At 44.2% G+C, this 14,341-nt stretch overlaps 1 protein-coding gene across 3 annotated transcripts in view; it reads right to left on the bottom strand.

Annotated features, from left to right (window-relative positions):
• UNC5D (unc-5 netrin receptor D) overlaps positions 1-14,341 on the bottom strand; it is a 451,316-nt gene that overhangs the window by 102,875 nt on the left and 334,100 nt on the right. For 2 of the 3 annotated variants that reach the window (XM_082200306.1, XM_082200305.1), the window contains one exon: positions 8,805-8,837. The exons of the other annotated variant lie outside the window; for it this stretch is intronic. In XM_082200306.1, the coding sequence (XP_082056432.1) occupies positions 8,805-8,837 (33 nt within the window). The remainder of the gene's footprint in view (positions 1-8,804; positions 8,838-14,341) is intronic. 3 annotated transcript variants of the gene reach the window in all.

Here is a 14,341-nt window from a genome sequence, read left to right on the forward strand (position 1 = left end):
AATTTCACCATGTTTAGGAAAAGACCCCTGCTCTTCATTTCATCCCAATTGAATCAAGTTGGGAAATGCTTGTGGGAAGATTAAGAATTATTCTTCCATTTCAAGACAGTCTTATTTGTTCCAAAAATGCCAAATGTTGATGAAACATTCATTTTAACATTGTTTCAGGCAAAACTAAACACACACACACACACACACACACACAAAACTCCCTCTGATGGAATAGTGGAAAGTAAAGGAAACATAATGCTAGCAATGTGTGTGTATTGTTTTCTGTACTTACTTTAGACCAGATGGGTTTTATTTTTTAAAGAGCTGTATTTTATTTTGGTATATTTATATCATGCACTTCTTCCATCCTTAAACTCAAGGCAATATGCACAAGGCTGTTTGTTAGAAGACCTCCTAACTAGGGAAGGGCTTTTGGCCAAAAACCTTTGCATAATATACAATACAGATTTATTTATTTTTAATGCAGAGTATAAACTACAAGTTTTAAACACTGAGGCAGCTCAGACGGTCACTGAGATAAGCACAAACATTTCTTTGCTCATGCACAGAACTTCCTTTACTTCTCCCTTCACACAAGCTACAATCAAACCATAGTTTCCCATTTCATCTGAACCAGGAAACTATTGTTAGAAGGGGTGGAACAATAAAACAAGCCCAAAGCATAAAACAGATGCCCATATAGACTAATAGGCTAAGGTTGAATATCTTTCCAAAGCTGCGTCATCAAATGATATTTTTCTAATCATATTTTTCTGTGTGCTCACTGACAGCAATTGGGTTTAGTAAAAGCGACGTTCAGTCATAACCTGGGCAACACAAATATCATTATTCTATTACATTATAAATTATTATTTTACCTCTTAGGCCAGTACAACAAAAATATTTTATAAATTTGACTTTTAATACGCAAGCATCTGTCTTTAAACTCACCATGGAAGACAATACATCTTTAGGTAAACCCAATAAAACTTTAACATAAAATCACCTGACCTTCAGTAAGGTGGCTTTATCAAGTTCTACTGCCTAGTTTGCAAGTTATCTCATGATCTGTGTTTTTCTGATACAGAGAAGATCAGATATTTTATGGGGTTCACACTGGGAAGAACCACAACAGCATAGTCTGGTTCATGATTTTGTGCTGTGTCCCTCTTGTACTGGGACATGGCAATTCCCTCATTTCTTGGCTGGAGGCAGATCATATGCCCATTTTGCTTGATCTGACAAACTTTGGTCTGTGTTTGCTGTGTAAACTAGGATCAGAAACCTGGCAGATGCATGCCAAAGTTTGACATATTTGTTTTGTCTCAAACCAGGAGAGCAGAGAGGCAACTGGCTCATAGAAGAAGGATGATGGAGCATGCAAGTCTGAAGCCTGGCGCACATATTCCCCAAAGCACAATTTGGTGTTATGTCTGAGCCAAGGCATTGTGCTTCCAACATTTCTTTGATGAAAATAGGGACATCCTGTTCCACAATGATAATTTTACTATTTATAACCCATACATCTTATTGCAGGCATAGGCAAACTTGGCCCTCCAGATGTTTTTGGGACTACAGCTCCCATCACCCCTGACCACTGATCCTGTCAGCTAGGGATGATGGGAGTTGTAGTCCCAAAACATCTGGAGGGCCGAGTTTGCCTATGCCTGTCTTATTGGGTTGCCCCAGCACTCTGGGCAGCTTCCAACATGTATAAAAACACAATACAACATTAAACATTGAAAAAAACTTCCCTATACAGGATTGCCTTCAGATGGCTCGGGGGGTCGGATAAGTCCATACCCTTCAACATTTCTCCAATGAAAACAGGGACACCCTAAGAAAAACCGGGACATTCTGGGATCAAATCAGAAATCAGGATGGCTTCTGTATATCTGAGACTCTCCCTGAAAAATAGGGACACTTCCCAACTTGGCCAACATCTATCAAAATACATTTTACGGTAATGAAGTTTCCATTAACCATTATTAAGTTCCATTAAAAACCTGAAGAGAATTTAAGAAGCGAAGAAGCACAAAATGAAACATTTCGATCTAATGTATTAGGAATCGTAATTGATTTAATTATCTAATTTATACTAAAATTTTGCACAATCTGTGCAGGCCACTCATCTCCTCTGCTTTGCTGTACATTTCCTAGCAGAAACCAACAATCACAATTTCTGTTCGTCTCTCCTCCTCGCCACCTGCTACTAAAACAGCAAGCCACTGCAATCTACTTCTTTCTGCAACCCTCCGTTTGCTTGTTTGTGGAGAAGTCCACACATGCGAGAAACACAGTTCCCAAACAGAGAGTTATATATAAGGCTATTTACCACAATTGGTTGCTTCTCAATTATCTTAATAATTGACTTTGATTTTACATCAATGATGATTCATGTGGTCTTAAACTTAATGCCTGTTCCATTCAATAGCAAGCAACGAGGGGCATTTATATAACACATCTCTAATCTCGCAATTTAAAATAAAGAGTTCCATTCCCCAAGGTACTAAAAGGCACTATAATCGACCTCAGCAGTTTGGCTAGCCCACTTTAAGGATCCAATCGTGAAACAGGAGATGAGGAGAGAATAAACAAAAGCACAGCAGCCAGCCTGACAATTTTAGGTGCTGCTGGACTGCCAAGTGTATTATATTCTAACAACTGGAAACTTCCCTAAACATCCAAGGTAATGATGAAACACTTTAACGTCCACCCCACCTTTTCCTTGGCTTTAGCACAACAACTAAGATAGAGCACCACCAGAGGCATATTCCCAGCAGAAAAAGTGTCTGCTCTTGGCTGTTCAAATCCCATTCAAGTTCATTAGGATCTAAAGCGTAAACGTATCTCATTTTATTAAGCTATTTAAAGGAACAACCCAGTGAGGAGCACAAGGAATGAAATGAGGGTCCCATCTGCGCTAAGGGAACATCATGCCACCTTAAACAAGCATGGCTTCCCCCAAAGAATCCTGAAAGCTGTAGCCTCTTAAGGGAGCTGAGAGTTATTAGGAGACCCCTATATTCTTCACAGGGATACAAATGCCAGAGTTCCCTGTGGAAGAGAGATTGATTGCTAAATCACTCTGAGAACCCACTAGGTGCAAAAGGCAGTTCAGAACACTGACTCCTTCCCCTCCATGGAAGCATGCACAAATCTGTCAGTTTCAATTTCTTTCAGTTCTTCATTTTTGCAGTCCAGTTTTCCACATTTCTGCATAATAATAATAATAATAATAATAATAATAATAATAATAATAATAATGTATTATTTATACCCCGCCCATCTGGCTGGGTTTCCCCAGCCACTCTGGGCGGCTTCCAACTGAATATTAAAAACAGTACAGCATCAGACATTAAAAACATCCCTAAAGAGGGCTGCCTTCAGTTGTCTTTTAAAAGTAAAATAGTTGTTTATTGCTTTGACATTTGCTGGGAGGGTGTTCCACAGGGCAGGTGCCACTACCGAGAAGGCCCTCTGCCTGGTTCCCTGTAACCTTACTTCTCGCAATGAGGGAACCGCCAGAAGGCCCTCGGCGCTGGATCTCAGTGTCCGGGCTGAACGATGGGGGTGGAGACGCTCCTTCAGGTATACAGGAACGAGGCCATTTAGGGCTTTAAAGGTCAGCACCAACACTTTGAATTGTGCTCGGAAACGTACTGGGAGCCAATGCAGATCTCTCAGAACTGGTGTTATCTGGTCCCGGCGGCCACTCCCAGTCACCAGTCTAGCTGCCGCATTCTGGATTAATTGCAGTTTCCGGGTAACCTTCAAAGGTAGCCCCACGTAGTGCGCGTTGCAGTAGTCCAAGCGGGAGATAAATAGAGCATGCACCACTCTTGCAAGGCAGTCTGTGGGCAGGTAGGGTCTTAGCCTGCGTGCCAGGTGGAGCTGGTAGACAGCTGCCCTGGACACAGAATTAACCTGTGCCTCCATGGACAGCTGTGAGTCCAAAATGACTCCCAGGCTGCGCACCTGGTTCTTCAGGGGCACAGTTACCCCATTCAGGACCAGGGAATCCCCCACCCCCGCCCACCCCCTGTCCCCCCAAAACAGTACTTCTGTCTTGTCAGGATTCAATCTCAATCTGTTAGCTGCCATCCATCCTCCACCAGCCTCCAGGCACTCACACAGGACCTTCACCGCCTTCACTGGTTCTGATTTGAAAGAGAGGTAGAGCTGGGTGTCATCCGCATACTGATGAACACCCAGCCGAAACCCCCTGATGATCTCTCCCAGCGGCTTCATATAGATATTAAAAAGCATGGGGGAGAGGACAGAACCCTGAGGCACCAACATTAGTGTTGTTGTTGTTGTTTTAAAAAAAGTTCTCATTAAAAATAAATAAATGTTAGCATCTTAGTGCAAATCTCCTAATGTACATTTTTTGTAAGTAGTTTTGCCTAATATATGTATTTCTGCAAACAATTTCCTCTAATGCATTTCTATATGGTTTTACTAATATATTCATTTTATGCATACTTTACCCTATAATATACACATTATCCGGCTGGAGAACAGCATCATACAATTCAGGGAAGTGCAAATTTTGAAGGACAGGTTTCTTTTGCATCACAAATAGGAAGATTTGCATTAAAACCTGAAATCAAATTCCTTCCATATCCCCATCCCTGTAAGGGCGTTGCAGGGCGCACTATCATAGCCCTGTAGCCAACACAGTATAACAAGGGGAGAGAGCACACATATCAAAACGTTCAGCAAGAAGTCACTGAGCTATATTATAAGGGCCAATCCAATTCAGGGTTCGATCCAGCACTTTGCATTACAGGGGGTTGGACTAGATAAACCTTGGGGTTCCTTCGAACTCTACAACTCTGATTTTAAACAGCCCAGGACCTTGAACCAATCTGGGGTTCTTGCACAGTCATTCGGTTAGGAGGAAGGAGAGGAAATGTACATCTCCTTCCTCCCCATCCCAATTAATCCGGGCTTTAAACATGTAGTTGGGGAGTGGGAGAAGGTGAAATCAAGTTGCCCGCACACCTTATTTCCATCCCCCTGTCCTCATCACCATACTGCCCCCCTTTTGACAGCTCTAGATCACTCTGGGAGGACCTGATCTGACCTAAGGTGCTTCAGGGCTCCCTCAACTGAATCTGACCAATTCCCAAGTCAACCTGAAGCAGCCCAATTCAGTTCGTTATCTGGGCTTTGGACCTAGATGCAGGGATCAGCCTTATCTCTTACTACACCAAGATAACTGTGAGCACGCTAGAGAGCCAGTGGGAATTTGCTGAAGGGAAACATTGTTGGTGGGCACTCAGGACAAAGGAAAGCCCTGGGCACCACTATCCCAAACAACAGTTACATAAAAAAGAGAGATTTGTGCATAGACAACACCTTGTAGTCTCAACTCCCAGGACTATCAGAATGTTAAACAAAAAGTCTGCAGTTGCAGTCAACAGGGATGGAAAAATAAAACACTCCACAGAAAAAAAGGGAGCAAAAAAAACCCCCACCCCCAAATGTTCACTCCACAATAGATATTGACATGTGGAGGACGGACGCTACACTACTAGCAGCCACAAACTGTTTTCTCTTCCTCAGAACATGATGCAACTAGCATGACCTGAACCTGCTCAGCCTTGCCTTCCACAAAGAAGACATATGTGATGCATCCACTAAGCCAGGTCCACAGGTATAGCATTATATTCAACACAGCACTAAGCCGCTGGATCCATGAGCGCAGGGATTTCTCTTGGCACAGCAGAATATTTTCCTTCTTTCCTCCTACCTGTGCAACCTCTAAACCTGTCCTAACCCATCAGAGCAGATTTGGGGAACAGAATGAAAGGCGGTGATGGGGGGAGATGATCTTCATGGCACTAGTGCAAATCCTTGCCCTGTCCCAATTATATCACGGCCCCCTATCTGGCTGGTAGCCAGTTGCAAAGACCCATTCCACCAATCTAGTGTAATTATATTATCTACATTTTCAAAACAAAATTATGTGCTAAGAACTCAGGCTTCATCTAGATTAACAAACATATGAACTATGTGTGGGTTGTTTTTGGTTTTTTAATTAATGTGAGTCATTTCATAGCTTTTGATCCGTTTGTTAAGTCTTCCTTTCTAACTTTTAAGGCAAATCTTTTCCTTCCCACAAATGCATTATATAATTTTACTAAAGGCTCAAATGTTAAGTATCTATATTTTCTGCTACAAAACCCAGAATGAGGGCAGAGGGAGGGGACATGGCTTTTGGCCAGTAAGCTGCATATTTTAATTCTCCGCCCTATAAATTATTATTACAGAAATGAAAGAGGAATCACAAACGTTTTCTTCATCAACATTTTAAAGTAACTACAATGTGTTATACTTTGTAGCTCTGATTTTGCTGTTGTTGCAACAACAATGGCAGTATTAACTGTGAATGCAGTTGTGAATAGGTCTGTTGATGTTATGGCTTCACAGGAAGATATATTCTGTGACCTTTGTGACTGCACCAATGCCACCTACCCCTACCTGCCAGCCCCTTTGCCAACGCCCCTTCCCCCACACCTGGCCAACTCTTCCTCCTTTTACACCTCGCCTGACCAACCACTTCACAGCTTGCCCCAACCCTTTTTAAAGGACATTGAGAGGCACTCCAGAGAGCAGAAGTGCTCCCAACTCTCCTTTGAATGCCACTGAGCCACTGTTTAATGGGGGAAGAACTTACCTAAACTTGTACGAGTAGATAAATGAGACTGGTCTGGTGCAGACAGTTCCTTAACCCCTAATTCCTGTCTACCCCAATTCTGTTGCCAGTCTCTCTACAGTTCACCTCAAACTCCCCCATCCCCTCACAGCTCACCCATAACTTCCCCATTGTAGGGATGTTGATGGCGCTGTGGTCTAAACCACTGAGCCTCTTGGACTTGCCAATTGGAAGGTCGGCGGTTCGAATCCCTGCAACAGAGTGAGCTCCCATTGCTCTGTCCCTGTTCCTGCCAACCTAGCAGTTCGAAAGCACGTCAAAGTGCAAGTAGATAAATACCGTATTTTTCGCACTATAGGACACACTTTTTCCCCTCCAAAAATGAAGGGGAAATGTGTGTGCGTCCTATGGTGTGAATGCAGGCTTTCGCTGAAGCCTGGAGAGCGAGAGGGGTCAGTGCGCACCGACCCCTCTCGCTCTCCAGGCTTCAGGAGAGCCCCACCGCCAGCCCCACAAGCTCGGGGGACAGCGGGAGAGGCGCAGCGCGCCCGCTGTCCCCCGACTTGGCTAGAAGGCTGGCGGGGGGAGAAGCCTGCTCCTCCCCGTCGCCAGCCCCGCAAACTCGGGAGACAGCGGCAGGGGCGCAGCGCGCCCTTCCCGCTGTCCCCCGACTTGGCTAGAAGGCTGGCGGGGGGAGAAGCCTGCTCCTCCCCGTCGCCAGCCCCGCAAACTCGGGACACAGCGGCAGGGGCGCAGCGCGCCCTTCCCGCTGTCCCCCGACTTGGTTAGAAGGCTGGCCCAGCCCCGCAAACTCGGGGGACAGCGGGAGAGGCGCAGCGCGCCATCCCGCTGTCTCCCGACATGGTTTGGAGGCTGGCGGAGGGCTTCCTCCTCCCCCAGCCCCGTAAGCTCCCAGAGCGATGCCAAAGCTGCGCGCAGCTTCGGCATGGCTCTGGGTCCCGTTCTGGGGGAGGGGGAAGCTCGGGCTTTCCCCGCCCCAGCCCCGCGCCTGGCGGGGTTGGGAATAATTTTTTTTTGCCTTTATTTTCCCCCCAAATCTAGGTGCGTCCTATGGACCGGTGCATCCAATAGTGCGAAAAATACGGTAGGTACCGCTCCAGCAGGAAGGTAAATGGTGTTTCCGTGCACTCTGGTTTCTGTCACGGTGTTCCATTGCGCCAGAAGCGGTTTAGTCATGCTGGCCACATGACCCAGAAAGCTGACTGTGGATGAACGCTGGCTTCCTCAACCTGAATGCAAGATGAGTGCCGTGACCCCATAGTTGCCATTGACTGGACTTAACCATCTAGGGGTCCTTTAACTTCCCCATTCCCCACAGCACACCCCAAATTCCTCCTCCACCACCCCATCCCTTCAACACTTGCCCTGATTCAACAATCCCACCGTCACTGCCACTGTTCATGGGCAAGACAGGAATGAAGAAGAGAAAGCTTTTTCACTATCTTCCACTCTGCCACTACCACCACCATTGGCAAACAGGTCATGATGGGGAGGAGGAAGTTTCCCTCAGCAACCATGGCCTCCGGCAGCAACAAGGAGAGAACAGTGAAGCTTGCAAAATCTGCCCCTTGGTGTTCTGCCCAACCCCTTTGGCTACCTTCTACTTGACCTCAATGTCCCCTTGCCTGCTGGAGCAGCTCCCCAGCACCATTCTGCATTGTTGCCACTAACACTGCTGAGGCTGAAAGAGTTGCATCAGTGTTGGGTCTGCAGCGGCAGCGAAGCAGGGTGGTTTCTAGGGGCCTGCAGCAGCCTGTCATGTCTGTTCCTCTGTGACTAGTTTGGGTCGCCTGCCGCTTGCTCACCCACCTCCAAGAAACACCTGCCTGCTGTTCTGCCACCATGACACAGCTGGTGTGCCCTCCTGCTGGTGGCCATGCAAACTGGAGTTTGACAACCAGTGCTTTTTTTCTTGGGGGGACGCAGGGGTACGCATACCCCTAAACATTTTGTGAATCTAAGTTTGGCCTCGTTGAGGGGAAGTATTTTAATATGAGTAGGAAAATGAGAGCACCCCTAAACATTTTGGTTAGAAAAAAAGCACTGGCGACAACTATTCTTCTTCTTTTTACAAATAAATATGATATAGTAAGATATTAAAAAGTTACATGAGAAGAAATGAACTTACTTTGGGGTTTTATTTCGTGAAGAGGCTTTTTATCTAAAAAGAGGAAGTGAGAGAGAAGAGAAAGAGAGAAAGTTGCACTTAATAAATGCACAAGGAATGCATTTCCTAGAACACTTTCTGTCCAGCTCTACAAATGAAATATTTTCTCCTTGGCAACTGACAATAACCATTTTTATGTTATCTCTCTCCCCTCCCTTCTCCCGGACATATAAATTCCCTTCTGTTTCTTTCATACTAAAAATAAACTACTTAAAGTGTTTGGGGGAGGGAAGGAGGGTAATTATCAATTTTTAAATTTCTGCTCAAATGTCCAGATGCACACAAGGACAATTGCAATTCCAGTCAATAAGATTTGTGACACTGATTTCAACAGGATGCAGTTTCTATCCTTATCTGCCCCCAGACATGTATGGACGAATCTGAGAAGAGTGCAATAGAAAGGATATAATTTAAGCTGGCATTCTGCCTTGGGAGATGCTTTAGCTGGTAAAGTGAAATATTCTTTTCCATTGGAATTATTCCACCAAACAGAATTTCCAAGCTCTCACGAGCACCTCTTCCAGATACTACTAATTCTACGCTAGATGCAAAGGAAAACAGAGCAGTCTATCTAATCCAGTAAATTAGCTGCTACTGGATGAAAGCAGAGACTGCGTTCAGACGATGGTTTCTGAAAAACAATGGGTGCAAATTTGCTCTTGATATTAAAGTGGCCCTAGGCCCTAGAGGTGATGACTTGAGAAGTGTACAGAAAAGGAGAGAGTAGGGAAAATCTCACTGTGGGAGGCAGAAAACAAGTAAAAAGACACTTTCCTCTAACATATGCTTGCTTATACACATTGTATGGTTGGAGAACCACACCACAAGATCTGAAGAAGTGTGAATGTTGAAGGATAATTGTGTTTCAGCTCGCATATTGTTTCAAAAACTGGGAATTGGGTAGTTTCTCATTAAAATGCAAATAAATAAAGAAATGTCAAATTGTTTTGACATTGGATATTCTTTGGAGCCCTAGAATATTCTTCAAGACAGAAGCCAACTCCGAGGGACTGTGGGTACTTTGGCTCCCACAATAAAATATTTGAGGGCTTAGCCCCTCCCCCGCTGATGGGCATTTCCATTCAAATGGTGTCTGTGTGCTGAGTCATGTGATTGATTATGCGGGGCAGGGCTTACCTGGGCCCCCACAATATTTTATTCAAGTAGGCACCCCTGTTCTCCAAAAGACCACAAATACAATGCTCTTTTCAAGCATCCTGGCTAAGAAGCCAACAAGATGCCCATGGGAAGCCCAAAAGTAAGACCTGAGAGCAACAGCAATTTCCCTGTTTGTGATCCCCAGCAAGTGGTATTCACAGGCATACTGCTCGGGGAGGCAGAACATAGTCATCATGGCTAGTAGCCACAGACAGCCTTAACGTCCATGCATTTGTCTAATCCTCTTTTAAAGTCACACAAGTTAGTGGACATTATGAGTTTCTGTTCAGAATATGGCTGCTTGCAAAAATCCTGCATGACTACTGTACAATCCCTGCACATTCAAACTGACTGAAGTTCATCCATGCAAGGCCTTAAAATCTGCCCTGGAAGCTGCTATCGTGTTCTGAAACCTGCCACTCCTATATGAAGTGTGCCTGCCACAAGTACATGCAGGTTGTCTTGCCTGTTATGTGTAAATAATTTCAGGCAAAGCAAGGATTTTGAACCAGTATGTACGGCTTCTATTGAAGTTCAGAGTCTATGGTGGTTGCTAGTGCATCACACACAGAGAAATAGGACAAATATCTGCTTAAATTTGCACATGCTCATTTATGCACAGATGCAAATTTAGGACTTCCGGGGTTGGCGCGATCCGGGAATGGCGGATTCCCTCCGAGCTCCGGAGGGAATCGGCTCAGCAGGGGACGGGTCTTTGCCGTGCCGGCGACACGGGGACCCTTAAAACCGCAGGCGCGGAGCCTGCGGACTGAAGACTCGGCGGGTGCCTTAAGCGCCCCCCCTGATCCGCGAAGAGCCTTTTTAAAGGCTGCGGAAGGGATACGGGGGTGGCGTGGCACTGAGAGTCCATCGCTACCCCAGCTGAGCGAAGCCGTGAGCCATGACCGAAGAGCGCTGACTTCCTTCCTTGAAATTCGGCTGAAAAAAGCAACCCGTGAGTAAATGGAAATTGGATTTTAAGAATTTTCTGCCTGAATTAGAGACGATCGGGGGGGGGTGTGCTAAAAGGAAGTCCGCACCCCCACCTTGCAGACGAGTTAAAGCAACGACGTAAGAACTAAGCTGGAGAGCCTGCCCTGTAAAGGGTGAGTTTAAAAAGGATATTGACTTCCAAGATTGGCAAAAAGAGCAATTTTGTGCAGGAGAGTGGAGTTTTGGAAGTTCCTTTCTTTGTTGTAAACAACCCTCCCCCCGGGCCCGGGAGCGTCCTATTTTGGAGCCTGTAAGCATAGAATTTGACAGCTGTCAAAGCTGTCAAATATACAGTTTACAGGAAAAAACTGTTACTTAAGATCCCTCTGGATTAAAAGGTGTTACAATTGAACTTAGATTGTTGGAAACAAAGTAATAAAAATAAGAAAGAGGACTGTTGGAGAGAGTAACGTTATAGAATCAGATTCCCTCTAGGGGGAATTCTGTGGAATTACAATGGCTGTGGATGGAAAGGTACTGGCCGAAATCGAAAGGATGTTCTCACTGGTGGGAACCTTACAAGAGCATATCTCAGAAATGAGTAAACATATAATGACCTTCACTACAGAAACAAGTAATCCTGCTGACTGTAAGGAGGATTGGAATGAGAAAAAACCCACAGCTGAACTTCAAGTGACAATTAAAGAGAAGGAGACAAAACAAGAGAAAGGGAAAGTAAAGCTGGAAGATACTAACCAGAATTTGACATCTGTGGAATACAAGCAAGGAGACTATTGGATTAAACCTACAACAAATCTACGAAAGATGCAACAGACGAAAGTGGAGGCCCTGGAAGCTTATGGAATCCAAGAATTTAAAATAAAGAAATACAATTGGGGCCTCCACATTGACTCTGACTTTGACTTGGACTATGACTTTGACTTTGACTACGATCTGAAAGATCCATGCCTTGTGGAAATTCCTCAGCAGTTGTATGTAAGAGACTATGGATGGATTGTGATAGAGCTCTTTCGGGATTTGATGACAGACATAAAGGATTACCAACAAGACCGGCGGAGAGGGACTGTGAGAGACGGGAGAGCCTCGGACGTGAGGAATCCAGGCTAAGAACTGATATTTTGGACATACATTGGGAAGGGACGCAAATCGGGGATGGGAGGGAGGGAAAGATGTAATTTTAACAACACTCAGGATAATGGAAATTAATTAACATGGCTGATATGAAAGACAAAATGGAAAATCGATGGAAGAGAACTGAGATCCAACTTAGAACAATCATTTTTTTTTTTAATAAAAGGGCTATTGAGATGGTTAAGATTATGAGAAAACAATAATTTGCTGATATAAATTTGGGAATAGGGATGCAAGGGAGGGGGTGGGGGGAAGTCAGAGACTAGGGTTATGAAAATAAGTTTTTTCGTTTTTGAAATTTTATACCTTTTTTGTTTTTGTGTTTTTTTCTGTCTGTCTGTTTTTTCTGTTTGTGTGTCTATAAAAAATGTGAAAACCCAATAAAAATTTTATATAAAAAAAAGGAATGCCTACTATAATTTAAATCGGGGGTGGGGAACCTCGGGCCCAGAGTGTTGAACTTCTTCTTCAGCATAGAGTGTGTGCAGTGAATGGAGCGCAGATATAAACAGCTGTCCACAATATCTTTTCTTTGTTTGTTATGTTTTTCGAAAATAAAACTAATGCTTCAAACCATCACTCACCAGCCAGCTTACAAGACCAGCCAGCTTACAAGACATTTGACCAAATTAAATACAATTTCAATTAACCAATTATCCTATCACATCCCTTCCTGCATCCGGTGCAGAAAATAACTCCCCTTTTAATTAGACAAAAAGTTGAGAGACCACAGGTGTGCAGCTAAGTAGGTCAAACTGCAAACATACACCTCTGAAGCCCACCTTGTTCCTGAGTAGAATTATTGACCACTTTAAGATAATGAAAAACCAACACAAATGTACCCTCCTGTCAGGCTGTCTGTCATAGAGGCAGCTGAGGGAATTATGTTCTTTCAGGAGAGAGTAGACCTTCCCCTTCATCCTTAATTGGCTGGATATCACATCATCATAGGGGTGGGGAAATAACAAGTCAAGGGGCTTGTCATTCTGCTAGTCTGGGCTGGAGTTGGATGCTAGAGAGACTTGATTGGCTCTATGAGCTGAATCCAAGGCCCTGGAAGTCTAATGGAGAAGCAAAGTTTGTTGGTCTGCTGTGAGCCCTTCCATCTTGCACTCAGGTTGTATGTATGAGCAAATAAAACCATATATCCTAAAGAAACCAGAGTCGTCAATGACATTCATTCCAAAAAAGCTGAACCCTGGGTAGGCATCGGCACCCCTGGAGTCTCTCGCTGTTCAGAGATTTGGGTGTAGCAACAGAAATGGACCACTTCGGGCATACAGTGGTACCTTGGTTCTCAAACGCCTTGGTTCCCAAACATCAAAAACCCAGAAGTAAGTGTTGCAGTTTTCAAATGTTTTTCGGAAGCCAAACGTCCGATGCGGTTGTCGGCTATTGTTTCCGGGGTGCCTGCACCAATCGGAAGCTGTGCCTAGGTTTTCGAACATTTCAGAAGTCAAACGGACTTCTGGAACGGATTAAGTTTGGTGCTTTTGTTTTTGCTATTTATTTTGCGTTTTTTTGTTTTGAGGCTTTTTCAATTAATTTGTTTTTGTGGCTGTGTGGAACCCAGTTCAGCTACGGATTGATTGTGTGACTGCAGAAATGGATAAAAGCCCCCCATCCAAACAATGACTATCATCAGTGCAGGTAAGAATTTTTATTTTATTTTATATTTTTATTATCTACAATACTTATTTATTTTATAGTACAGTACATTGATTGAGATGGGCGCACAAACCCCAGAGTCTGTCAAGACTGGCCCGTTCGGGCAGGGGTACCTTTACCTTTACCTTTACATTGATTATTGCTTTTATTTTGTGGATCAATAGCAAAATTCATGTTAAATTGCTCTTTTAGGGGTTGTTTTTAAAGGTCCGGAATGGGTTAATCCATTTTGCATTACTTTCTATGGGAAAGCATGCCTTGGTTTTGGAATGCTTGGTTTTAGAACAGACTTCCAGAACGGATTAAGTTTGAGAATCAAGCTACCACTGTACATAGAAGGGTTTAAGCCTCCACTTCATGTTACCACACATAGAGATTAATACCAGCAAGAAATATATACTTAGTAGTGATGGTGGAAACAACTGCAACATTCTACCCGAATTTTTTCTGATAACATCATCATAGAAATAGATGCTGTTTCCTGGTACACATCTCTGCACTGAACACTCTGCTTCACACTTATGCTTTTCTGTCACTCACTAACCGCCGCTCCAAGGTGTAAACTAGCCCACAGACTCATACATAAT

The sequence above is a fragment of the Podarcis vaucheri genome (assembly GCF_965113315.1).
Source record: "Podarcis vaucheri genome assembly, chromosome: 15".
NCBI classification, from domain to species: Eukaryota; Metazoa; Chordata; class Lepidosauria; order Squamata; family Lacertidae; genus Podarcis; species Podarcis vaucheri.